General features: G+C 46.7%; 1 protein-coding gene across 1 annotated transcript; it reads left to right on the top strand.

Annotated features, from left to right (window-relative positions):
• Window positions 1–16,368: 16,368 nt before the first annotated feature.
• Window positions 16,369–26,280, top strand: LOC104335509 (OX-2 membrane glycoprotein-like). Its single transcript, XM_075413756.1, has 6 exons — window positions 16,369–16,411; window positions 17,077–17,226; window positions 18,873–19,208; window positions 24,335–24,646; window positions 25,154–25,299; window positions 26,078–26,280. Exons 1-6 carry the CDS (start codon window positions 16,369–16,371, stop codon window positions 26,180–26,182), a joined length of 1,092 nt encoding a protein of 363 aa, XP_075269871.1. The 3' UTR covers window positions 26,183–26,280.
• Window positions 26,281–26,744: the final 464 nt, after the last annotated feature.

The raw sequence follows: 26,744 nt of genomic DNA, 5'->3' as shown, positions 1-26,744 counted from the left end.
GTTCTGCTAATCCAGCTTGTGGAGTGTGCAACCAGCCCTTTAACATCCCATGGCAGGCAGTTGTCTGTGTAGCCACAGGAGCCAGTACAAACTTTGGGCAGATTCAGGTGCGTGTGCAGCGGTACCGGCAGGGCGCTGCCTCCTGCACTGTGCTAGCAGCATGTCCGTCCACTGCTGCGTGCGACTGTTCACCCGTGGGACTGCCGCCGGCACCGAAAATGCAGGTGGGAATCATAAAGGAGCTACACCATAAAGCCAGGGCTGCAGCCAGCAATCACATACGAAGGAACTTTTAAAATCAGCTAAACCATTAAATGTTTTCTTCCAAAATGTTTTATTACAAAAATGGAGGGAGCAAAAAACCATGCTTAAGCAAGAACACAGGCACATAATCACTTTATGAGGTCTGGTGAACAGCTGAATAACTGGTTTCAGTCCTAGGTGCGTGTCCAGAAACGCTGCTGGCAGAGGGGCGATGGGCTGTGCGGTGGTTACGTTCCGGTGTTGCAGAGACCCAGACCTGAGGCTCCAGCTGGAGCGAGCTGGAAGTGTTGTGTCATGGGGGCAACACCCGGGAATCTTCTACTGAGAGGTGCGCTGCCTGCACAGCACCAGGTTTCATAGTCTTCTAAGTGGCTAGATTGTTTGTTTTGCTTGCAGTTTGTTGCTTTTTTATTTAATTCCAACTTCACTGAAACTTCACGCTAAGAAAAGTGATATTACATTAAAAGGGAGGAGCAATTTAAGTTCTTTATCAAAATTGTACATTGTAGAACGGTATATATCAAGCAGGCCAGAGAAACTTATGAAAAGAGCACGTGCACCTAATACAGGGTCTATACCTTCATTTAAAAATCAAAACACACACCCCCCCCAACCAAACAAAATCCCAACAGCAAGGGGTGTTACTATAGCATTTTTGAGATTTCTATCGATAGTTCTGTAAGAGCCCTTTTTAAAAAAATTGTACTGTGAAAGTCCAGCAAATATGCAGCCTTAGTTGCTTCTAGTAATGAAGCACCTAATTATCTGTAGAGAAACATTATCTTAGAATGGCTGTTGCTGCTGATTCCTCTGGGACTAATTGTCAAGCCCTGTACCCTGTCCATGTCTCTTTCTGTAATCACCTTTTCATGGACAGGTTTGTCTCATGGGAAATGACTGGCAGATGTGTCCTAATGAGTAAGCTCGGTAACACGAGAGACACGTTTCTTTGATGACCTGACAGCAGAGGTAGGCTGGTTAGCAAGGCTGCATACTGCGGGCTTAAACATTCAAATAAAAGAGTACCTTGGGAGCAGAAAGTGTCCCTTTCTAAGCTATCAGGACGTAATCATATTCACTGTGCTCTTCAGTGCTGGCAATATTTTTCTCGCTCTTGGGCATGTTGACAAGTGCGTATTCTGTCTGATTATTGGTGTTCATCACAGAGGCTTCATGTTTTACATCGTGGCTGACAGTAGAGTACCACAGTTCGCTGGAATTCATAGAATCTTTTTTGTCAAAGTGTTCCTGGGAGGGGGGAGAGAAAGAGAGAGAGAAGCTTCAGCATGGTGATTATACCCTGACGAAGTCTGCAACGTGAACAGATCTGGTATAGCCTGCGTGCTTATGCAGTGGTGTTGACCAATGTACGTAGCACTGGAAATGGTTTGTAAATCCAGAGTCATTTCCCTATTGTGCCAGCTGTGGCTGGGCACCAGGAGCACCCAACACCACGTGCGTGCCTGGTGGGATGGAGGGTGAAGGCCTGACTCTTGTTCTGAGGTCGATAACACTTAGGGGTACGCTACGTAACGAAAAGCTCATCACCACACACATGAGGGAGCACGGCGGCAAAATGGCAATTGGGGAAATCCGGATAACCCCCTGCCCCACACCCCCCCAGGGCTGTCCCAGGAGACCCATCATCCTGCTGGTACCAGGGTGACTTTGACCCACTGAGTGAGAGGGAGCAGCTCTCCAGATCACCTTACAGATGGGGGTGGAAGGGTGTTACTAAAGGTATGGGACAGATCATCGATGCATGTGAGGAGAGAGCATTTGAGGTTTAGACAAGACTTATTACGGGATGTTTATGGGAGGAAATAAAGGAAGGGATCAAGGCGGTTTGCAGAGCAAAAAGCATGGGAAAGTAGGTGGATAAAGGGAGGGCCAGGGGAGTCACAACTAGCTGCCAGAGAAACCGTAGGATCTGGGAGTCCACTGAGACCCCAAGTGTGCGTGTGTCTGTGCAGGAGACACACTGTCCTGCAAAAGGCCCTGGCCTCATGGGAGATGTAGTGATGGCTGACCCCTTCCCTGGCAGTCCTTGTCTAACGCGCTTCTTGAAAACTGAGGGAGAAGAAAGAAGAGCCATTAATGATGGAGCAGGTAAGACAGTGTGGGTAAATGCCTTCCCAACTCTGTTCAGACTTGTCCCTCCTTTTGCCTCTCGAAGGTGTTTGCTAATGGATTGTGGGTGACGGTGTATCTAAATAGCTAGTAGGATGACTCATTACATCTAAAGGGAGATGTGAACTGATTAAGTACTCCGAGCCAGAAGTTAAAAGTCTGTTTGCCCTGATGCTTTTGGTTTGAACTGGAAATTATGATTATCTGGATAAGAAAGCCAGTAAGTGTGGGCTTTACTGTCTCATTCTCTATTGTCTGCAGTAGTAGCAGTATTTTAAGTGGGTGCTGCTGAGTTCTTGCTGACATTTGTAGCTGTCTTTTGTACTCTGTGAGCGGAACAGAGGTCTCTGCTCCACGGATTAATAAATCCAAAGGGTTATTTTTCCAACCTAGAAGTGAGAAATAGTTGTTAGAACCGAATTCCTCCAGAATCTGTCTCGGATTTTCCCAACTTATAGAAATCATTTTGTCTGTTTAGATTCTGCTTTGTGTGAGAGATCTCCTGACTTTGAGGACCCTTCCCTCAAAATAATTCCTGAGTTTTGATTTGAGGCTTTATAAAATTCTGAGATTTAGAAATTCCAGAATTTTAAAGGAGCAGAGCAGTCAGAGTGGACTTGCTACCTGTCTGCATGGGCATAGCTCTCTCCTGCCCTAGTCATTATTGCAAAGAACTGGGAGGGCAGCAGTATTTCTCCTAGCGTGCCTGCAAAATAAGAACAGGTAGGCTCTTTATTTTTGTGAGTGACTGGCTCTAGTCCACTGAGTGAATTCTGGAGTGCCTCTTGTCTCTTCCAGCACGCAGGTCTACCCAAGACTTGCTCATAGCCACATTTTCCAGAATCCTTCCAGTCTACAAATTTTGAAAGGCTGTTATCGTTGGACTTCTGTTATCAGTGGAGAGCCTTTCATTATTCACAGGCCAAGTTTACTACTCAGAAGGGGTGTCTCCTGCTGCACGAACAACATTCTCAGGACTGTATTCAAACCACACTCTCCAAACTAGACAGCTACTTGGCAAGTTCCCCATTACAGTTCTGCCCCCTCCTCTTCTCTTCTCCCACAGTCCACCCCACACTTGCATGTACAAAAGATGAGCTCACTAAATCACACCCTTTTGTCACCTTTCCCACTTTCTTCAGAATTTTCTACTAAACACCCACTTATCTGCGGGGCACAAGTTTTGTTGTATTGATGTCTTCTTTATAAAAAACCCAAACAACCAGGTTGGGCTGCTAAACGGCAGCATTTTGTTCTGTGGTACATGGGGGTTCTGGTGATCGTTCATCTTGGGAGGCTCAAAAGTCTACTTCACTCACCCTCTGCTAAAATGAGCTATTTACAAAGTAGAGGTAGCAAATCACAGGTACTCAGCTGCTGCCTCTGGGAGCCCGGTGTGTTAAGACAAACAGATGACTACAGGAGACTGTGAAGTGCATCAGTTGAGAAGCGGCTGATCCCCCACCTCTGCCGCCCTTTGCCTCTAGGATGATGAGTTTGGGCAGAGGAGCAGGGCACACACCAAGTTATACAGTTACCTCTTAAATTACCTTGGGGTGCATTGCCAGGGCTCCTGAATTGAACCCCAAAGCAGGGAAGTAAAATGGACTGGACAGTGTGTTAATCATGCCAGTCTTTCCTGCGTGTCCTCTCCTGCTGTGCAAGCGTTTGATCCATTCTGGCTCATAAGAAACTGAATGTTCAATCTGATAGTGCGTATTTTGAGGCTTTTCTTCCTTCTTCTAGAGTCAGCGGGGCATTGGAAACAGAAACCTCACTCTGTTCCAACAGAGACCTAACCATTCGTTGAGACATTGGCTATTTTTTTATAATGGAAAGATTAACCAAAAGATTTTAAGCCTTCAAGTATTAAACCTCCCTTTGTCTTTCAGCTGAAGACTTCTTTTATTACTACAGCTAGTTGGCAATAGTCCACTTAAATGGCTTTTTATTAAAAGATTTCATGTTGAAACTGAAATTTTTTTGTGGAAACATGCCTGTTTTGATGAAGCTGTCGGCAAGAGAGGTTACGCTGGCTAACAGAAAGCTGAGGGGAGAAGGGGAGGAGGAGAGAGAAGTAGCCCCACAGACGTAAAGAGCCCAGTGGCTGGGGGACTCTCATCTAAGACACGATCACGAAGCAGATCCTCCTGAACTGCCTGATTCAGGCCAGGCAGCGCTACACTCAGCCTCTGAAATCATAGGCGAGCGCCGTGGTCTATTCGGCCACTGGCTGCCCCAGAGAGGGGCTGCATAGCGTTGTTAGAGTTGATGCACATACATTTAGTTGGTGCATAAGCTTAAACCGGTGTTTTTCCACATCCCAGGCATATACTCTGATCATGAGGTTTTTGTGTCTCCTGCGGGAACATGATGGGCACCTTGTCTTTCTGACACACGGAAGCTTTGGACTCAATTGCCCTGGACAGCAGCACAAACATTCACTTTTAGTCATTACCTTGATGGTACTTGTCGAATGACTGTAGGTCTGTGCTGGGGAAAGAGGAAGAAAACACATGTGATTGATTGTCATTCTTCGGTGCAGCAACAGGACTCAAGGACTTTCTGCAGCACATGGTTTACTCAGTTGCAGAGTGAGCACAATCTGGGACATTAGTCGGGGAAAGGGTTGAATCTCTGAGCGCTAAATAAATCTGATGGTTTTTCAAGATTTGTCTTTTCTGTAGTTTAACGTGCACTTACGTCATGCAGCACTGCTCACTGACCATAATAAAACCTAGATGTGCAACCTTGATGGGGTTTTTTGTAGGTTTTGGTTTTTTGTGGGTTTTTTTTAACTTCACTGAAAACAGTTAAACATGTCTGTCTTAGAAATGGCTGTTCTTGCTTGCTTGCTCTTTGACTGTATTTCAGCTTTATGGTCAATGTAGCCTTAATTCTGCCCGGGATCGCTGGCTGGGCGCGGAGGCACTATGTGATGTGCCACTGCGTGTTTGTGTGCACGGGTTTGACAGGCATGGGCTTTTCTGGAAATTTGTCTCTCTGTACCACACACATCTAAATGGCAAGGGGTGGTTGTTTACATCATTCATTCTCACAGCTTTATTTTTACGTGCGTAGCTGGTTCTTGTTATGAGGTTGAGTGATCTATTAGTTGCTCCTGTACAATTTCGGAGCTGAGCTTTCACTTTCGCCTAAGATAAAGGGGTTTTTAAGTGTACTTGTTTTGCAACCTGACTGAAGGAAAGACGTCAGTCTCTCAATATGGCTTTCAAGCTGCCATCTTACAGAACTTGTAGTGTTTTAAAACATTCCTGTGCTGCCTTGACACTGCCATGAAACTGCCGGTGTATACGACTGACAAGAAGCTGTTCCTCCCTAAGCAAATACCGCAGGTTGTGAATCCCTACATGAATGGCTTTACCTGCTGATGGAAAAGGTAGCAGTCTGAATCAAAACCAAGACATCATGATTCACATGAACACGTGTGATCCTGGCTACCATGTGAGTCTTCCCACTTTGCATACTAAATAGGCAGAGACTATTTTATTAGGAGAATACCTCATACTGACTCATGTTTAGAAAATATCCTGAACTGTGTTTGCATATGGGGAATGGAGGCTGGCATGTGACCAAACGCAGGCTGTGATGTGCTGGTAGCTCCCTTCCTCCTGCAGCCCTCCCTCTCTTTTTAGGGGTCAAAGCGGGGGCATAGCACAGGCACCCCATGGAGCGGGTGCTTCCTGCTGCATTTCGGGTGCTTGCGAGCCTGCGGGCCCGGCTGTGATGTACAGAGGCTGAGATGGCCATCGCAGGTGGCAGATTTGGGAGGCTGGAGAGGACAGCCAGCCCCTTGCACTGCCTGCTCCAGAAACCACAAAAACCAAAGAGGCCTCAAATAAAAGAGTGTATTGGGGTAGCAAGAGGACAGGCAGCCCCTGCTGGGGGCAAGTAAGTTTCTCCCAGCTGGGATGCAAAATGCCTTGCTACGGCTGCTCCCCACGGATGTGCCGTGCCGTGCTGGGCAGTGATGCCTCCCTGTGCCCCCAGCCGCACCATGCCATGCTACACCCACCGCCGGCACGCTAGAGGAGACGCTTTACTTACTTTCCTTGTGGGCGTATGTTTTTCTCCTGATGGGGATGTTCGTTTTCCACCTGGGATAAGGAAGTGAGGGTGGGCAGGTTAGGTCTGGCGCTGGTCAGTCCTCACTTCACTCCACCAAACCCCGGGCACCTGCGGACGCCATGGGACCCCCTCCACCAACTTCTCAGACAAGTCACTTCACGTAGCTCCTCCACCTCTGCCCTCTCAGCCTTCCCCCCGTCCTCCCGGGAGGCAGCCCCAGGCAGGCCATGGACTGAGGGATGGCAGGGGCAAGCTGGCAGCTGACAACAGGGCATTTAGCTGTTCCTGCAAAGTACAGCCTCCCTCCATCCGGGCAGCCCGGCAGTAGTTCAGCAAAGTTTGTGCTTTAGAGGAGCAATCAACCTCTCTGGGCTTCTCCATGTTAAATACCTCCAGATGGGTGAGTGAGCAGCAAATATTGGGAAGAGACGGAAGAGAACCAGCCCCATACCCGCCCAGAATATTCACCTTAATCTGCCCTCTGGCATGTCTCGGTGAAAATCGAAAGGAAGAGAATCATGGCAACTGTGTTACCAGAACTGCAAACCCACGGGGTGAGTGCAGGGCAGCGGGCGGGCCAGTTCCTGACACATCTGATCTCTCACAGTTGAAATAATCTTTGCTGTTTCAAGCAGAACACTATACTTCCAAGTTTAAGTACTAAAATTATTGGGCAAATTTAAGATCCTTTAAATTAGTCCAGGTTGCTGTTACCAAGCTTTTTGGTAATAAAAGCGAGGCTCACTGGAGCATGCGCTAGTGCTTATAGTTTACAATTATGTGCATGTAAACTGCTTGTAGAGTAGTTCACAAATATTTGGCAATGTGATATTGATGTTTATATGTTAGGCTTACATGTATAATAAAAATGTACTAAGGGTCTGTCAAGCTGCCAAGCGGTATGGAGTTGGGAAATGTGCCCAACTTGCTGGGGGAGGTACATTATGTGTCAGCCTCTAATTGCGTGTTTCCATATTGTCTTTCTTCCCCAGGACTGGAGGTAAATAGATAATGTCACTGTTCTTTGTTGCTGTCGATACTTTGCTTGCTAAATGTGTGCTATTAGATCTGAGTCATTTCATCTATTACCCAAGTTTGACAACTGGCATGAAATAATTTCGTTCTGCACACGCCCCTGGTAGTCTTATCAGACTAGTAGAAATTTTTCCAAATATCAGTGAACATCCCAACTTCCTGGTTTAGTGGGAGAATTTAGATTGATTTTATTACAGCTTGGAATAAAGATAAAACTAATCCTACCTTGTTCCAGGTGGCCTACCTCATTTTCTTTGAATTGTATACAGTGTTTTGCCTACACCGAGCATAAACTTTAGCTTAATTGGAGATGCCAGTGTGAACACTTCACAAAATTTGGTCCTAGAAATCCTATGAGATGCACTTTAAATAAAATATGTATGTATATGTTCTGTGTATTTTAATATACATCATTCACATGTCAGGTATCATGACATTGATTTAAGTATTTTTGTTTTATGATCATCCATTTCTTTCTTTTTTTCTTGTTCATATTCAGTTGGCTTCTGACTTTTTAGTCCCTCTCTCATAAGGAAAAGTGATTCAGGTTTATGGGCTTGGATAGCTGTTCCCCTGGACTGTCAAAAGATAAATACTATATGTTTCTGTAGTAAAATGTGGCACAACCCTTAAATAAATTCTTCTGATTTAGTCAATAATGTGGAATCCTGTGGGAAAATAAGTGCTGTGGTCTGAGAATTGAAAGCATTTCTCAGCATCTGCGTGCATGCTACAGACGTGTTGGCTCCTTGCAGGCAGGTGCCCGGCAGTTAGAGGAGGAGAGCCCGACTTGCGTGTAGTTGGAGGGATTTTGGGGTGTTGGCTCTTACTGGGTTTTTTGGAGGCAATTATAAGTATAGCTTTATCAGTGAAAATGCTGGGAAATAGTTCTGGCCAGAAGTCTCAAAGGAGGAGAAATGTGACTCAACTGTTCAAATAAAAACAAAGGAAGAATTCATTTTCTCTGTTTCTGTAGTTTCACTTTGCTGTTTGCAGAGCAGTTGTATGAGCAGTTGTGTGGGCTCCAGCGGCTGTTGTGCTCGGGAAGTGGTCAAGCTAAATATGGAAATGCCGCTAAAAAATAGGCTCTCCAAATAGAACAGATGAAGTGGCAGACTTAGTAACATATAGGAAGAAGAAAAGAGGGTGAAGAAATTAAATGCAGAGGAGGCAGTGGGGTCTGTGGGTAAATGGTGGGGTCTCAAATCTTTCAGCTGCAGGTTGTGACGTTTTCTCCCAGCAGCTGGGGTATCAAGCCACCTGCTATTAAGAGTTTGTATTGGTGTTAGCATTGCTTTGAGCACCTGAAACTTCAAACCCATCAGCAAAAGCATCAAAAGACGAGGCGGTGGATGCCCTTTCTGTCCCCGAAGGGGGACTTACTGGGTGGAGGTAGTGGGACCTGGCTAATGTGGTCACACACACATCCATCGAGCCATCTTTGAAAAAGAGTCATGCCAGCCTCACCTGCCCTCAGAAATACAGCACTCCTCTGATCCACAGTGGGACATGACAGCAGTAGCCTTCAGGAGGGAGGACTTCAGTGGACAGCTGCTGCAGCTGTTGTCTCCATCTAACCTGGTCTCCCTCAACCAGAGTATACTGGTCCAGAAATAGCCAGTTCATACCTGGCTCCTTAAACCCACCACCTCTGACACAAAACTGCCAAATCCTCAAAAAAAAACCCCATCAAACCAAGCAAAAAAAAAGTGCCATCCTTGCTAGGTAGCTGGCAGCTTGACAAAGAAAGCCCAACGCCCTGTGGCTTCAGGATGTTGTAACTCCTGATACTCCTGTAGTTGCCCCTGCGCCCTTCTCCCTGGGACCCTGCCAGCCACGGCTGGTCCTCACCTGTACCTGGGCTGATTCACCTCAAGGTGACGAATTTTTCCTGCCAGTCTCACTGGAGTGATAGTCTGGGGTTACTTCCTCCACCTGGCTGCTGATTTTCCCAAGCCTTGTAGATACTCCTCCACTCGCAGGTGCCCATTTACTCGGGTTTTTTCCAGGTCTGTTTAAAGCTGCTCAGCAGAGATGCTGGCAGCTGGCTGGTGTGACTGCAAGAGCCTCATTGCTTAGGAATTTGGGTTTACAACAATATAAGCTGTGAATGTAGAACAAAATGCTCTGGGAAGGATTTTTGGAGGTGGGTACTTGCCTGGTGTCTAGGACAAGAAACAGTGGCACTCCTTGGGGAACCTTAGCGCAACCGCTATGGATTTGATCCCACAGCGGTCTCAAGCACCTTTGGGAACACAGGATCAGGTTGATCTGGATGGACTGATTGCTACGAGATACGTTTAAACTTTTATTTTGTAACCTGAGCTTTTCCTTTAGCCTGACTGTGAGCCCACCCTGCGCTGCGGAGCAGAGGAGCCCTTCCTAGCTTAGTCCGGGTTTCTGCCTCTCCTGCTGGCTGGCGAGCTGTGTCGGCCAGGGCTGGACCGGAGCTTTGCCAGGATGCTGAGTCACTGCACAGGAATGACAGTTTTCTGAAAAAAAAAAAAAAAAAAAAAAAAAAAAAAAACTCCACCCTTGTCATTTCTCCATCTCTCTGGACTTCTGCAAAGTCTGTGATATTTCAGAAAGAGCCAGCTTTATCAGCAACCAGGCAGCTATGACTGAGGAGTGATGTGCTAGACAAAACTCAGGAGAAAGGGGTCTGCTAATAGACGGAGATGGAGCGAGATGGGTTGCAGTTGCTCTCTGTTCTGCAAGGGCAGCTAGCTAATGCTTTCCCTGTGTTACCTCTCCTGGCACTGGTTTGTTACAGAAGAGTTTCTGAAAGTGTGGAAAGCAGGTCATGGAGCTGCACAAGTGAAGGGTGTGGAGCTGCAGGAGCACAGGCTGTGGCACAGCACCGTGCTGGTGCCACCTGGTAAGGCGTTGGACTTTCCTCCCTTGCTCTCTGATGGGGGATATGGGTTTCACAGCTTTGCCAGCAGCTAGCAGGGAAAATCTGATTTACGAAAACCTTGCTCACAGTGTCCTGATTCCTTCTCCTGTAAAGCAGTTGGGAATGTTCTCAAAAGCAGCAGAAGTCACATCTGTAAGTGTGACACAGGCACTTAAAGCAATGGGGATTCCACAACTTTGGGAGATAGGATCCAACAGGCACGTGAGCTTGTTGCTGCTCTTTACTTCCACAGGTGAGGACCCACCTTTTTAACATGGGTTTTGCTGGCCTTGACTCAAACTGCTTCTGAGAGCAAGGCTCCATGCTTTGGGGACTTTTGTCCTCTTCCTCAAGGCCAGGTAAGGCTGTGAAGCCTTAGACCTCTGGCCACAGACCTGCAGGGAGGTGAGGGGTGCGCTCTCTTTGGAAACAAGCAGAACTTTTAATTTTGGCAGCTCAGTGCCTCATCTGATCTCCTTAAGACCAAGTAAGCAGTCAGGGTACAGTACTCAGAGGTTGCACAACTTTTTCTTTGATCTACCAAGAAGACAATGGGAAAGAGGAGGGATTTTCCTCTCTGTGGGTCTTCAAGGAAATCATCTGTCCACACAGTGGTTTTTTTTTTTGTGATTTCTACTAGAAGAGGTGTTACTGGAAAGCCCTGATGACCTTCCCTTGGAAGTACAAAGGCACAGACTGAGAGCTAGGACAGTATTTAGCAGAAGCAAGGCTGTTACACAAATAATCAGCAAACCAATGGCCAGAGGGGTTGGGTGCCCCAGGTGGGAGAGCCATTCAGCATCTGCTACTCCGAAGTGATGTTGCCTTTCCCAAGTGTGTTTTCCTATGCCTGTGGCTAGCCAGGCCAGGCAAACATGGCTGCGTACCACAACACGGCAAGGTTGGAGGGCAAGAGAGCCACACGCAGCTACGGCACCATGGTGGGATTCCCCAGCCCCAGTCGGGCTAGCCCTGGACACCCTGCGGGGCACAACCAGCTGCGGTGCTGGCTTTCACCAGTTTGTGTCCAGGGATCTGCCTCTCACCTTCCACCCTCTCATAATATTTAGGCACATGGGGTTGGGCCCTCTGCTTGAAAACCTCAGGTTGCTCTAAGATAGCGTATGAGCTGCTTCTTTCCCAGAGCAAACCTCCTGCCTTTTGCGTTAGTGTAAAGAGTCATTGCTTGAGACAGCACTTTTGGTAGGGAGAGTGGGGGTGTCATTACTATGATTTAAAGATTTCCAGCTATGTGACTTTATTTCTCTACTTTGTAACATGTTGCTTCAAGAGCCCAAGCTTTCCTGAATGTCCTGTTTGGACGGAATAAACTCAGAAATAGCCAAGAGCTTTACTACATCCAGGTTAAAGAGAAATGTCTAACATAATCTGCCCGCCTTTCTACGGGTGGCATTAAAGAGTGCCGTGCTGAACAGTGGTGAATCAGGCTGGAAATCCTCTCCCCAGGGTGGGCAGCACTGGCAGCCTGCTGGCTGTGGCAGAGGAGCAGCCTGGCCAGTGCCCAGCTGTGCCCGCGGTCCCTGCACCGAGCATCTAAGGCACAGACAGCACCGAAGACAACCTGCCTGTCCTAGGCGGCTCCTGCCAAGCAGCCTCCTCTATCTCCACAGCTCCTTAGCAGATCAGCTATTCCTACCCACTGTTCCACGTAACTATAGTATATTTTTGTATAGCGAGTAGACCATGTAAATATATTGTATAATTTAATCTATTTCTATCATTCTAATCTATTTCTATGCTATACTATCTTTCTATATAAAAGCTTGTCTTTATGAGACACAGTGCAACAGATAAGAGATGGCAAGGTAAACCTCGAAGTGTAGTTTTCCTGCTGGGAAACCCAGAACAGATGACAAGTACTCTCTACTCCTTGTGTTCCTCACCTGTAACTCCTTCCCCACTCCAGCAGGCTCTCAGTATTGAGAGCCTACGGATGAAGTAATCTCCCTAAAAAACATCCTGAGACAATGCTCTTTGACATATTAAGAATAATATTACTCATCTTAATTTGCTTGCTAAATTACCTTTGTTTAATCAAGAGGCTCCTCGTGGTTCATTACGTGGTCCCTTAAGGCTGATTCATTGCAGGTAACATGTGTTCCTATTTTTAATAAAATCACTCTCATAGACCTCTCGTTTAGTAACTAAATATAGAATGGTATTGAACCTACCTTATTTTTGGTAAGCAGTTTCCCATCCTTCCGCTGGATCTCTGCACCCTTGGGTAGCCAACTTTGGCGTGGTTTCCCTGCTGGTTGAGTTGATTTCTGTACTGGCTGTGTTACAGAGCAAAAACTCAGTGACCAAAGAGGCTCATTATCTCTCACACTGTAAGTGTATGCAGTATCCAGATAGTGTGCACACAAAAAAAAAAAAAAGCCCCGAAGCCTCCACTGCAGACAAGCACTAATGGTAGGGTGGGAGAGGAAGAGGGGAGGAATGGATGAGTGACGTGGCTTCCTGGGGCGCCGGGGCCGGCAAGGGCATGCTGGTGCTGGTGGCCTCCACGAAGCGACTAGCGGGTTGCAGCACGGACTCCCTCTAGGATCCCTCGACTGAAATAGCAACTTGGGGTGCTCTAAGCAAGAGGAAACCACATCCCTGGCCATCTTGCTCTTCTGAGAAATGTTGTGACAAACAGAATGGTAATAACCAAACCCTTCAAACCCAAAAAAAGCACAGCCTTTGCTACTGAAGCATTCCAATGCAATCTGGTTTTGCTTCCTCCTTTCCTTTTTGTCCTTTTCAATCCCTTTTTTTTCATCCTGAGCTACAAAGAACAAGAAAAATTGAAGAACCAGAAATACAATTTGCAGGGCTGATGGTTCAGGGAGTAAGCGTGTTTCAATTCACACATTGCAATTGCGGTAGCTTGCTGGAAAAAAAAAATCTCTGTAAGACTTCAGGTGTCTGCAGCAATTTCATCAAAACACAGAGGTGAGAAGTTGTGGGCGATTGACTGGATGGTTTTGCAACATGTGCTGTCCCCTGGTAACATGTAGTTTTGCAGATAGATGTACAACACCACAAGCTAGACCCCACCTAAGAACTTCCCGTAGTTTGTTTCTTTTTTGCACTTTGTTAGGCAGACCCACACCAGGTTTCAGCGCTGGCATCTGTAATTTGCAGTCCTTCACCACAGCCGACAGCAGTGGGGTAGCAGAGGAAGGCAGCCCACTTTGGGAAGACATCACAGATCAAACATCTTAGTAGGCATGGTGTTGTTGGGTGGATGGTTGGACCTGATGATCTTAGAAGTCTTTTCCAACCTATGATTTTATGATTCTATGATTCTCTATGCTCTCCAAGCCAAACGTAACCAACGACAAACAGCTGTTGCTGCGTACAAACTACCCTTGTGCTGTCTGAGCTAAAACTTGTGCGCAAATGTGACACTGTGTCTGCAACTCTCCTGAATGAGCGTCGCCTGGTCCTGCTGCATCCCTTGGCTGCTGACTGCAGGTCCTACCACAGCCCACCCTGACACAGTGACACAGCCTGAATCGCGCATCGGCAGATGCAGCCGCTGTCTTTACCCCAGCGTGCTGCAGCTCTCCGAAGCCAGCCGAGATATAGAGAGGGATTTGCCATGTGCAGGCATTATTTATGGGCATATTATAAAGTGTCCATTCAATTGCATTTGACAAGCTGTTTCCCAACAGTGGTACCTACAACTAATACTGAGGGACCAACCTCCAAAAGTCGCTACAATTCAGCAGTGGATGAAACCATTTCCCTCTTTTTTCTCACTTCACGGGCAACACCTGGAGAGGCAGCACAGGATCCTGCTGACAAGGTAGGCAGCTACCAGGTTATTAACAAGGGTTTGGATGGTGGGAAACCCGATGTTTTAGATTGATGGTTGACAAAGCACTGTTTTATACTACATTTGTGCCTGAGTGGCTACAACTGTTAATATTTTCCAGAAGTGCAGCTGCATGGTTTATTGATATCATTAGTCACTGAGGCTGTGTGGAAATGTTGTCATTTAGTGACTGTGCAATTAGTTCTTCTATGTCCTCTTTTGATTTACTGGGAACAAGAGAAACCATCCTAGTGTAGCGGAAAGGAAGGGAAGAATGTGATTCACTGGGTTTTTCAAGCAGTGGTTGCAGAACTATCTTCTGTCTGATTTATTCCCAAGCTTTCACTGTGCTTTGGAAAGTGCCTGAAGCTCAGGCATAATGTGCAGCTCTCAGAAACGAAGCTGCTATGTGACCGAAGCAGGAGAGCATGGGACCTGGCTGAGCAGCAAGGAGGAGTTCTGTAATCCACCAAAAGTCTATGCAAAGACAAACAGATTAGGAAATGTCTAAAGAAATGCACTTAAAGATAAGCTCACAAAACTGAAAAAAATGGTGAGGTTAATGAGTGGATCACACATTCCTGCCTGTCTTATGTTTAAAGTGATGAATCAACTGCTTATGTTGGCTGGTCCCTGGGGGAGGGAGGGGATCAGAAAGAGATGCTGCAGCTGTCAGATGCACGTGCAGGCACACAGGCACGTGGGCTGGATAGGGGGTCCCTGCATGCCTGAAGTCCCTGCGGCATCACGAGCTGCTAGGGGAGAGGCAGAGCCTGGAGGGAGCAGCCAGCCTATCCAGGTAGGGGATGCTGCAAACTCAACACATTTTTCCAACTGCAATAGCCATCTCCATCAGATGTTTGGGTGTTGTTAAGACTGAAGGTTTGCTTTTTGTTGAAAGGTGTTTGCTGCAGCAGCACCCAGGTTTTCAGGGTTGTTTGGAAGGACTTTTGGAAGATTAGAGTGTTTGTGGCAGAAAACAAAATAGTCAAAGCTGACAAGAACATTTCCTATGAGCAGAAAAATACATCAACTGGTCTTGCAGTTCTTTTTGAAATGAAGTGCAGTTCCTTTTGTGATCACTAAGTGGTGAAGGTCAGCTATGAGGACTTCATCAACAGTGTCTGCAAGCTTATGGAAAGTTCTTCTGTTAATCTTTCGTTTCAAAATTGTAGCAGAGCTAAAGTGAGGACACCAGCAAAGCCTGGAATGACTCTTTCCATAGGTCACCCACATCCTGCTAGGAGGCTTTGGTGCAAAAGGATATACTTTCAGCAAATCTTCAATGATTTTTTCAGTTTTGGAAGTTCTGAGAGGCTGACAATCAGAAATTAAATGTTTGCTTGTGAATCTCCATTACAAGGCTGGCCATTTTCCCTCTGTCTTGGTTCAGACCCTGTTGAAGCTATTTGCATTGCTTAATAGCTGTAAAATGGTCTGGCAAACCCCACAAGAACCCTTTTTTATTGATTTTACATTTTGGACAGACCAGCATGCCCTTCCAGAAATTTTGCAGGAAAATGCAACTATGAAAATAACTCAAGGAAAGGAAAACAAGACGTGATGCCTCAAAGGAGAAAGACAGTAGTAGAAAGCAATCACAGTTTGAAGAGTGAAGGGAATGAATTATTGAATTATAGAATTAATTATAGAATTATTGAACCTACTCAAAATCACACTCAAAATGTTTCTTTAGAGGAATACTGATACTTGAGCTATTTCACTTCAGAGGAGAGAAGGAATTGTGCATATGTAAGCATGTCTGAGAATTTTTTTAATTGCATTATAATTTGGGCCCATTGGCTTCCACCAACATCTTTGCATGATTCAGGGTTAATCTGTGCAGCAATTCACCTAAAAGAAAACATTTTTAGTGCAATCATAGTCATTTGGAGTAGTAAGAATTCGCAAATATGTAAGCGACCTAATCAGAAAGCAGAAAGATGAAACACAATTTACCAGCACAAGTTTGATTAGCAAATGAGGTCTTGCGGGCTGGTTGCCCCTCCACAGAGCGCGTGAATGACCTGCGGGCTGAGGGTTTTTTTGGTTTCAGCAATGTGATCACAGCTGGCAGGAAAAGAGAAACACAGTCATAAAAATGACAAAGCAAAAAGGCACAAAAACAATGACTCGTAATGGCTGTGTGAGCTATTCTTATGTCATCTCAGGTGAGCGTGGAGAGGACCAGGTGTGCTTGTGGGACGGCAACCCTGTCTTTCCAAGGGACAGGGCTGCTGAAGGAGCACAGGCCTCTGGAGATGGGGGCAACCTCAGTAGAGGAGAGGGGAGACCAAGGCTCTGCTTTTTGCCTGAGGTAACATGTGATCTAGCCACTGTATTAGACGCTCCGCTTGTTCTGTTCTCCTTACCTGGAAAAAGAGTTGCGTTACAGCATCAGCAGCAACTCCTGGGTCTCCATGGATTTAGACGTGGGGTGCAGACCCCTAACAGGGTCCTCCGAGTAACATGTTGGGGACATTCATACTACTTATTACAGCACAACCATTGACCTGAGCTCCTTTCCCTGAGCTCAGGTCAGGGCCAGGGCAGCAGTTCCTCCTCCCCCCCGCATACTGACAGGCATTGGCTGCTCAGCCAGCTTAGAAATCTGGACTTTTATTTGGGCACCTGCAAAAACCTAGCCTCATGGAAAAGGCACTTGTGAAAAACCCAGCCTTGTAACCCCGTTACCCCTGGAAGTCTAGCAGCCCAGCTGGGAAATCTTTGGTTTCTGGCTCTGACATTTGTAGTCATGTCCCCCAAAATTTTCCTTACGCATATGAGCGCCGGAGGGCAGCAAGTTTTTAAGAGGTGCCTCTTACCGTATGTGCAGGGAGGGGGAATGTCCCTAGAGTAAGAGCGAAGTCTATAAAAAAGGGGAAGCTGCGCTCAATGGATCAGTCTCTCGTTCGTCTCGCTGAGGGCACCGCTAAGATGATGGTCGCTTGCCTGCTCCTCTCCAGCATCTACACCGTTGTGTCAGGTAACTCCCTTGCCCGTAGGTATCATTAGTGTGACGGCGTTCGTTAGGGACCTCAGTGGCCCTGCTCTCCTGCCGCTGCACTGCGCTGCCCGGCACCGCAGTGTGCCCCGCGCTCCCTCCCGGCGAGCCCAGCGGTGACAGGATGTTTGTGGCACCGCTCGCGTGGGGCTGCGGACATGTCGCTGCTAGTTGCCTCGACAGCCTCCTTTCTTCAGTTTACCACCAGTGTGTTTGTAAGCTTTAGACAGGTGTAGGAATTTGTTGCAGTTTGCAAATCATAAAACAGGTAAATGTCCAGACAGTCCCAATGACTCGTATGACTGACGTTTGACTTTTTCTCTAATTGTGGTTGGGGTTTGGGTCAGAATATGGCGCTAATTTGCTTTAGCCAGGACAGAATTATTTGTAGTGAAGGACACTGTGCTTGTAGGCATCTGCTCAGGCTGCTAAAAGCATAAGTGTGTTACATTTGTTTTAGTAATTAGAAATCACATAGAAAAGCCTGAATTTGATTCAAACTAGCTTCCATGGTCATGGTTTTTATTCTGCCTATGCTGAGCTCTGAAAAGCAAAATGACTGGCACAGCTTCACAGCTGGCTCCTTGGTCTCCTGTGGAGATCTGCCTGGCCATGGCCACTGCCTTGGAGGGGCAGGACCAGAATGAGCTTTGTCAGGCAGGTTAGACAGGTGTACCTCCAGGCACTGTAGACAGTATCACCCCTTTTTAAAACCTACAAAGATATTTCCCTTTCTTGTAAGTTGAATTGTGTGTTCTCTGTACTGTAACTGTCCCTGCTGATATCTCACTTTCCATGCTGATATACACAAAGAAACTTTAAAAACTATTATCCTCAGAGGACTGTGGAACTGAACTGTCAAACCCGGGAGCATCTATTTTGCTTCCTATCCCATTAATAGTTTTTTCCACATGTGTTTGTGAACTGGAAGAGGAGATTGATATATTCTTTTTTTTGTTTCCACTGGAGGCCTTTAACACCATGGCATTTATGCTATGAAAGTTTTCTGCCCGCAGGCCTTTAGCATGGTCTGAGCTGCTTCCCAGCTGCATGGCCTCAAGCCTGAGATAGGAGGATGGATACAGTTCGCCTCAGGTCCTCCCCACCTTGCTTTTTCTGCTGGTTTTCCATTCTCTTGTCGGTCTCTGACAAATGTGGATGCACAATGTAGAGCGATACTTGTAAGAATTTTTAGCAGCGTTACTGATTTGCTTCTCTCTGAGCCACAGGAGGGTTCAGAGAGCAGTAATGCACTGGCAGCCACGCCTGGGCATTAGCACAGCTGAAAGTTTAGAGAACCTCTCCACGGATGCCCGTGGGGTAACAGTCTCAGCAGACAGAAATCAGCCACTCCTGGCACTGGAGATGCCTTTCTCGGTGGCAGTCTCTACAGCACAGGCCGGCGAGATGCTTTGTGTTGTGGGAGATGTTGGGTCCAGTGAAACTCTCAGGGCAATTCTTTCAAGCTGAGTTTTCATTTTTTCCCTGGATATAGGGGCAGAGGGCAGAGAAGCCCTCCGGAGCTGCTCTGCTCAGGAGTGAGGCCAAGGGCCTGGGGGAGATTTGCTGGGGGTGGGTTGCAGAAGGGTGGTGAGAAATGCTGAATGCAGTACCCTCTTCTCCCCTAGGCTCTGTGCAGGTGATGCACAGAAAGATCCAGTCGGTCCAGGCAGGAGGAAACATTACTTTTTCATGCCGGTCTGTCACAAAAGAAGATGTGCTACAGGTGACCTGGCAGAAGGAGACGGACGGAGCTGAAGACAATATAGCAACTTACAGTACGCTGAATGGCCAAAAGATAGCAAAGGGCTATGTCGGCCACGTGAGATTTTCCCACAGTGAATTACAAGCCTCGGCCATCTCCCTTCACGGAGTCACCCTCCAAGACGAAGGATGCTACAAGTGCATCTTCAACACATTTCCCTCGGGGGCTGTCACCGGCAGGATGTGTCTCAAGGTTTACGGTAAGGCATCATAATTGCACACAGGCTGTCATCTGAGGACCAAGTCGTTTTCCTGGGAAAAACCTTCCCGGACCACTGGTCATTGCTAAATTGCTACGGGAAAGGTATCTCAGCTTCCTCCCTGGCTCTCCCTCCCTCTCTGGTTTTACCTTTGATGGGAAACCAGCATTCAACAATTCGTTAATTTTCTTCCCCTTTAAGTCAACAACAGCGAGATCCAAAAGCTGACGTGTAACCCATGACTTCCTCCAAGTTTCCCCGGCCATGTGCTGTGCTGACAGCCAGCCTGCCGCAGCCGTGAACCCTGCGCTCCTCTGCTTCCTTGCACTGCTTCTCTCCTCCTAAGCCTGGAGATCAGGCCCTTTTTTCTTGCTCTGCCTTAAAAATTCAGAACTTTCAAGACAGAGTGGAAAATACATGACCTGAGTATCTGGAAGCTGATTTTCAAGCTGTAGTAAAAATTACAGTAGTTAGGCTGGGTTCAGGAAAGGGATTAAAAAAAAAAAAAAGGCTGAGATACAGCATAGCCACATGAATATCTTGTGCAGGTCAGCATCCATTAGCTTCAAGACGAGAGTTAAAAAAAATCCTGAGTCGAGGTGGCAATATTTGACACCTCCATATGAAATTGTTAGCTAGCAAGTACAGCTGAAAAATAGACAAATAGATGAACTTAAAAAGAACAAGAGTGAAAAGCTGTTTATCTTTCGAGGGAGATGCTTGGTCTTCTGCCAGTGAGAAATCTGAGACATTAAGCATGCCCCGAGGACACCCTGTTAACTCCTGACTTTCTCATCGTTGGCTCTGCTGTGGGGATGTTGGCCAAAGATCACGTCCCATGTGGAAAACATCAGCATCTGGGACCTGCCGCTGGTGGTATTCTGCTTGTCCTTAGTACCTTCTGCTGACAGACACAGACACATGCCCACACACCCCCCCACACGCCAGGAGTCCTTGTGTGGGAAGAAGATGCCCCTGGTTTACAGAGGAAAGATGACTTACGCAACAGGGGCAAAGGAGGGGGAAATACAAGGGAAAACCAAGCCTGGAACAAAAGTTCTTTTTCCTCTCACTTGGGCAAGCTCCTAGAACAGAAAAGAGAAATTGGGAGAAATTCACTCAATATTTCAGATAGTAAGAAGAGGGTGTTCCTAAAAACATCCAACCCTGAGTCATTCAGAGCATAAACACTGATTTATATATTACAGGAAAATATGGAAGTGCATTGTATAGGGAAACCTTTCTCATTTATCATGTAAATCTAAACATGGAGTTAGTTTTGTTTTATTTTGTTTTGTTAGTTTTTCCAGGTTTTTTATCCAAGGGGCAAAATTTTTCCCAAAATCACCAGCCTTGTGTCTATGATTCGTCTTTAGCAGAGCTCCACTTTGAAAAAAAAAAAAAAAGAAAGGTTTTTCTGCTGCTATTCATACTCCCATGAGCATCTCTTCCTGCTTCTGTGGTGAAACCCCACAAACTGAGAGGGTTTCATTTCTCGGGTGGGCAGGCACAAGCCCACCACTCCTGCTGTGCCAGCGCAGGCTCGCGGGGGTCATGGTGGCCTCCCTGAGAAGTGCTGTGTCAACCATGTCCTGGAAGGTCACCATGAATAAAGGAAGTGTTCGGCACTGTGACAGAAGATTTTGGTTCCCATTTGGCACATTTCATTGAAGCTCATTTGTGTGATGCTACTTAAAAGGCACTGCCTTTCTCTCATACTCGTCAACTCATAACGATGGCAACCACTTGTCTGAACGAGCCCAGAGGACTCCCTGGGCAGGAGTGTGAAGCAAGCAGGAATCTCCCGAGGCTCAGAGATCCAGTGCAAGGTGAGCAAGCCAGAGTCACCAGCTGAAAATGAAACGCTGCCATGTCTTTGGCCTCAAGAGGGGACTGCCAGGGAGTTTACAAACTGGTAATTGCCGATTACAACAGCCTTCGTGAGAGGGGCTGTTCCAGGACAGGCACCGTCGCTGCATGATGAGGGGAAGTGAAACCACGTAAGAACTGGATACGATGCTGTGGAAAAAGCTACAGGTATGACTGGAGGAATCACAGACCTGCCTGGCTGAAAACAACAAGCCCAAGAAGAAGCAGATATTCCTGACCCTGTAGCAAAACCAGCTTTGGAACAGAATATTTTCAAGCGTGCTTGGTGGGTCTCTTCTGAACAGCCTTCTCCCTTTCCCCCTCCGTTTTGCTTTGGAAATGTTTTGCTGACCTTCATTGCCAAAGAGGACGAGGATAAAACCCAGGAAAGAGACCAAGTGGGAGAGGAAGTGCCACACAAGAATGGCCAAGACTTGCTGGGTGACAAAATTCCCTGGGCGTTTGCTGAGCTGTCTTCGGAGACCTTCTGCCTTCATGGTAGATGGCCCCATCTGCCTGAAAGTATGGACCACAGCAGAGAAATGTCATTGCTATTTCTTAGACAGAGAAAAAGAGTCATAGTGTTGCTGGTGAACACTCATACATTTGCAAAAGGCTTTCTGTTATCATGAGGCACACCGTAATTCCTAAAAAATTTTGTCAGTGTGTCGGAGACCACTGTCAAGCCTTTAAAAAGAAAAGCACATCCTGACCTGCCAGTCCCCCTTTAGCTACACAAGGTCATTACAGACTATCAAAGCTGATGTACTTCACTAGAAAGACTCTTTTTCAAATACTTGCAAACATCGTCACAGTTTGAATTTGGGAACGCTTGCATTACTACTCTGCAAGAGTTACTAAAGCAAGTACTTGGGCACAGCATCTCTCGCAGGTACTTTTTCACTGGAAACAAATGATGAAAGGCAAAAGAAGCAGTTAATTTGGGTGTATGTATAAAACATCAACAGTGGGCACACGCTAACAAACTGTGTAGCAGGACTTCACTGCTAAAGCAAGCACTTACAGGTTTCGACTGTGCATTTATCACAGAGACTTGCTAAAGGGAAGCTCAATCCTACAGTATTTTTTCACATAACAATAATTTCTTTAGGTTCAATGTGGGACAACAGAGGACTATTTAGAAGCAGAGCAGATGTGGAATTCATGTGTTTCTGCCAAGATACTGGGCAATTTTTCTCATCCTCTCTGGAAACATCTGTGACAGCTTTCCTTTACTGCTTTTGGATGGTGCAATCTAATATTTGAAGTTAATGCTGTGGGTGGATATGTTATTTTTATGCATCCCGTGAGCGAAAGAAGAAGTTCAGAGATCATTTATTAATCAAAACATACACTGTTTGTGACACTTGTCTTTTCATACATGGGAGATTTTGAGAAGTTCCCGCTGAAATTCCCCTACACACTTTTTTTGTTGCTCTCAGAGCAACACTAGCGGGTTTCATCAGCTCTGTGGGATTTCAGTTTCCGTGTATGGGTGATGCAAAAAAAGAGAAATACACACTTTTTTTTTCCTAGGCAGGCACAATCATAGTAAATAAAAGAAGTCTAACCATAAAAAAGCCAACCAAACAAACAAACAAAAAAAAACCAAAGCAGATGGTATGCAATATCTTGCTTTCATCCTCTGGCAGTTATGGCTTGGAGGATTCAGACAACGTTGTGAGGTACATATGGAATGGTACCAGGAAGTTATAGGCATCATTATGCATCTGGCACAAACATTTTCACCCTTCCACAGGATCATTCAGTGTCTTCTACACCTCATCCATATAAAAATCTTCATTTACCTCCCAAAACAAAAAAGAAGCGTATTTTCCTAAGAAGAATAAATAGGTTTTTTTGTTTTGTTTAAAAGTAGAACCACTAAATGGTAGTGGTATATTTGAAAGTGTTGGAGAAAAAAATAATGTCAGCGTAAATATTGCGCTGACCGTTGTTACTTTTGCAATGTAAATAGCAATATGCTCATGGAGTACTACTAAATATAGTAATAGATACTTTTTAATCAGAGGGTATTCATAATAATTCAGACTTGATAAATTCTGAGTTAATATAACTACAATTGCCACTGCACTTTAATGGTTAAAAAAAGTAATATTCCCAGAAAAAGGCACCTAGAAGTACAGTGTGGCTTGGACACCAATGCCATCAGTACTTGCTGAAGTAGAAGGCAGGCTGCCGAGCTGCTACATGGAAAACTGTGGACTGCACTCCCAAATGGAGCTAAGTGCCTTTACAGATCTTGGCCTGAGCAAACTGATCTCATTAGACTGGCTTTGAGCAGGGACTTGGACTAGATGACCTCCAGAGGTCATTTCCGACCTAAATTATGGTATGATTTTATGGTCAAAGAATAAATAGGTGATTTTCCACATGGTATAGACAAGTTGTTATGTGTTCAGGTCTCCCGTGTCCTATGGAGTTCTACCCAGGCTGAAAATAGCTTCCTACACTCCTCCCCTTTCTTTATTCCTTGTAAATATAGTTCTTATAAATAGGAATTCATAAGCAGGCTTCACACAAGTGAGTAAGCATGAATGATGCCTGTAGCTCATCCTTCTTGCTGACTAAGGTTACATGTGACAGCATCCGCAGATCTTCTAGGGCGAGAAGGATTTCAGACGAAATGATCTTTAATGAAGGCTTTGAGGGATACCATAATGTGCCCAAAACGCAACACTAGAAGGAAGCAAGCTGTACAAGCAGAAAACCTCCCCAGGTGAAATCCTGTGGTGTAACCACATACAAATTCACTATTACTGTCTTGCATAAATAGATGGATTTTGTCCTTTGGTCCACAAGCCTGCACATCTCAGATGGTGATAAAGCTAGTAGTGCAGATACATTTAAGGGAAAAGAACAAGAATTTTGACTTGTTGAAACATTTTAGCCCTTTCAGAGGGAGGAGGACATGTGGTTTCGTGGTTTCACTGCCTATTGCTCTTTACTTGTCCATATTCACCACTTCTCATTTGGGATGCTGCTCTGCTGCTGTTAATAGCACAATTGAAGCACAGATGCTTCTACCCTTTTTTCCTTTCTTTTGGCCAAGCTCTTCACTTCCAGACTGCTGCCTGAGCACTTTCATGTGTGTTTGTCACTGCCGGGGCTTTGGTGAGGGGGAGGCAAGCTTAAATGGGCAAGACTGGTTGTCCTCCAAGATAATGGTATATACAGATGCTCTTTGCTCAAACATGAGCAGAAAGTAATGGATGTTGTCACTTTGTGTTTTACAGCCATCTCGGACCACAAAGCAGAAGCTAAGCTTATACCCAGTCCAGACAAGGCTGAGGACTCAGAGAAAGTGGTGGGGATGAGCTGCTCAGCAACAGGGAAGCCAGCTCCAAAAATCACCTGGCATCTTCCTAGTGTCCTTCAGCAGAAACCAAGGGAGTACCACATCAGACTCGGCAACCAGACCGTGACAGTCATCAGCAATTTCACCCACACCCTCTCCAAAACCCTCCAGGAGTACCCCATCGCCTGTGTGATCCATCACCCCTCTCTGAATGTGACCCTGGTCCTGCCGATGGACAGCCTGGTGAAGGGTCAGTATGCAGCTCTACTCTTTGCCTGAACCAGGGAGGAGACCACAAAGCACCTTCTGGGGTAGATCAGGAGACTCCTCTGAGAGTCAGGGGGCAGATGGGGAAGGCACACGGAAGAGCATTTGGGGCTGGTCTGAGGAGGGAAGGAGGAGGTGCTGGGGAGCATGTAAACACCCTGGGTGATGGCATATGGTGTCTTACTTCCCGCTGGATCCCCTGCACACCATGATGTGCCCCAGCCTACCTGCCTCGCCGAGGGCTCTCAGGGTTTCCCTGTCATGACCAACAGACCGTGTCAGCTCTGAGTAACTCAGAGGGGCTGGGTGGGTGCCACACACCCAGCCGCAGCATCAGAACGCAAGCACAGGGCTGCTGGCAGGGCTGTGGTCCCAGCAACCTGTCTGCCCTGTCTCACCCCAGGGACTGGCCAAGGGATGTCTGAAAGAGGTTTGGGGTTGTTTTATTTCCCTCATGCACAAACTGAGAACCCACTTGCTTTCCCTACAGGTCTGGACAGCAGGGTGGCACCAACTATTGCCATTGCAGTGGGGGTGCTGGTCCCCCTGACTTCCCTCCTTCTTCTCGCCTGCCTCCTCCGCCGCTACCTCAGGCACCTACGTGACCCGGAAAGAAACCCAGCCTGGCCATGCTGGGTAGGTCTGTCTTTCCCTGGGGTGCTGCAGGGCTCACTCGCACCGGTCACGGGGCTCAGCGCCAGGAGCCAGCTCTGCCCGGCCACCCCAGGGATGGCTGCACCCAGGGCAGAGGGGGATGAAGGAATTAGCCCCCAGCCAGACAGCTGGGAAGGAGAAACCTGAAGGTGCTTAGCCAGGCCCATAGGCGCCCGACAGTGATGACAGCTAGAAAACATTCGCTTTCTCAATGACAAGACATGCTGTGAGGGAAGCATCACTCTGTTACTATATTTGTGCACAACATAGTTGTGCAAGCAGTGGCCGTACCCTTAGACCATTCAGTCTTCTGCATCTCCTAAAATAACCTTCCTCCGGCACAGCCAGAGCAGCTTGTGGAGGAAGCAGCTTTGAGGACGTGTCTCAAGCAAGCTTGAGGCAGGGCTAAACTGTGCAAGGTGGCATCGTTTCAGAAAGTTACAGCCCGGTTTTATGCTGAAGACACCTCAGTCTCCTCATGGGATATGCCCAGAGCATGCACCCTTACTTTTGATAGGTGTTGTGGAGACAAAACACAGTGGGAGGCAATGAGATACATGTCTTCCATGGGCACTGCTTCTCTAGGTCCAAGCTGGAACCTGCTGTGGGGATTGTGAGGGGAAATCTTTAGTCTCCCCTCACACAGAGCGTTGCAAAGACCCATTTGGTAATGCATGCAGCCTGGATCTCTACCTCTGCACTTAAAATATCCATATATTTTGAAGAAGGAAAAAAACCCCAACAACTTCTCTTCCGCTAGGTCCTTCCTGCCTGTACCAAGGCCCAGAAGTGCAGGCAGTACGGAGCTGCGGGCCGGCAGGCTCCCACAGTGGCCCCCAGCCCTGGCGCGCTGCTGAACACCTGAACAGCTGCCTGCCCTACACGTGGGAGAGAGAAACTTCTTGTAATGGCACCTCGGCCTTCCAAGCACACCTGCTGTGGCTTCACTCCAAGGGAAATACAAAAAAGGACGATTTATAATAGATATTTATTTATTTTGTTACACTATAATATTGCATTTTGTAGAAAAGGTATTGTAAAGTATTTATTTGAGACTCAGACTGGCTATGTGGATCTGCATAATGAAGCTCATGTTTTGTATTTTCTGGGGTTTTCAAAGTTATGTTTGTTCCTTTCTGATATTTTAACATTACAAGCTCGCAACTAGGGAGGGGACTGTCTGAAACAGGGCAGCATTTTGTTGGGGTGCTGGCCTGAGAGGCATTGCTGATGGGCTGAAAGAGACCCCCAACAGGGGCCGGGATGCAGAAGGCCCATGGACCAGCCAAGTCTGCTGCTGTGAGCTTCAGGGCTTTCAACCCATTCCCCAAATGGCATGAGAGATGGGGCCAAGACTGAGGCCAGCCTGAACTTGTAGCCCAGGTGCCAGGAGCAGCAGGCTTCAAGCCAGGAGTCACCAGGCACCA

Source organism: Opisthocomus hoazin, chromosome 1 (genome assembly GCF_030867145.1).
Source record: "Opisthocomus hoazin isolate bOpiHoa1 chromosome 1, bOpiHoa1.hap1, whole genome shotgun sequence".
Classification (NCBI taxonomy): domain Eukaryota; kingdom Metazoa; phylum Chordata; class Aves; order Opisthocomiformes; family Opisthocomidae; genus Opisthocomus; species Opisthocomus hoazin.
This window is presented reverse-complemented; position numbering and strand designations above follow the sequence as displayed.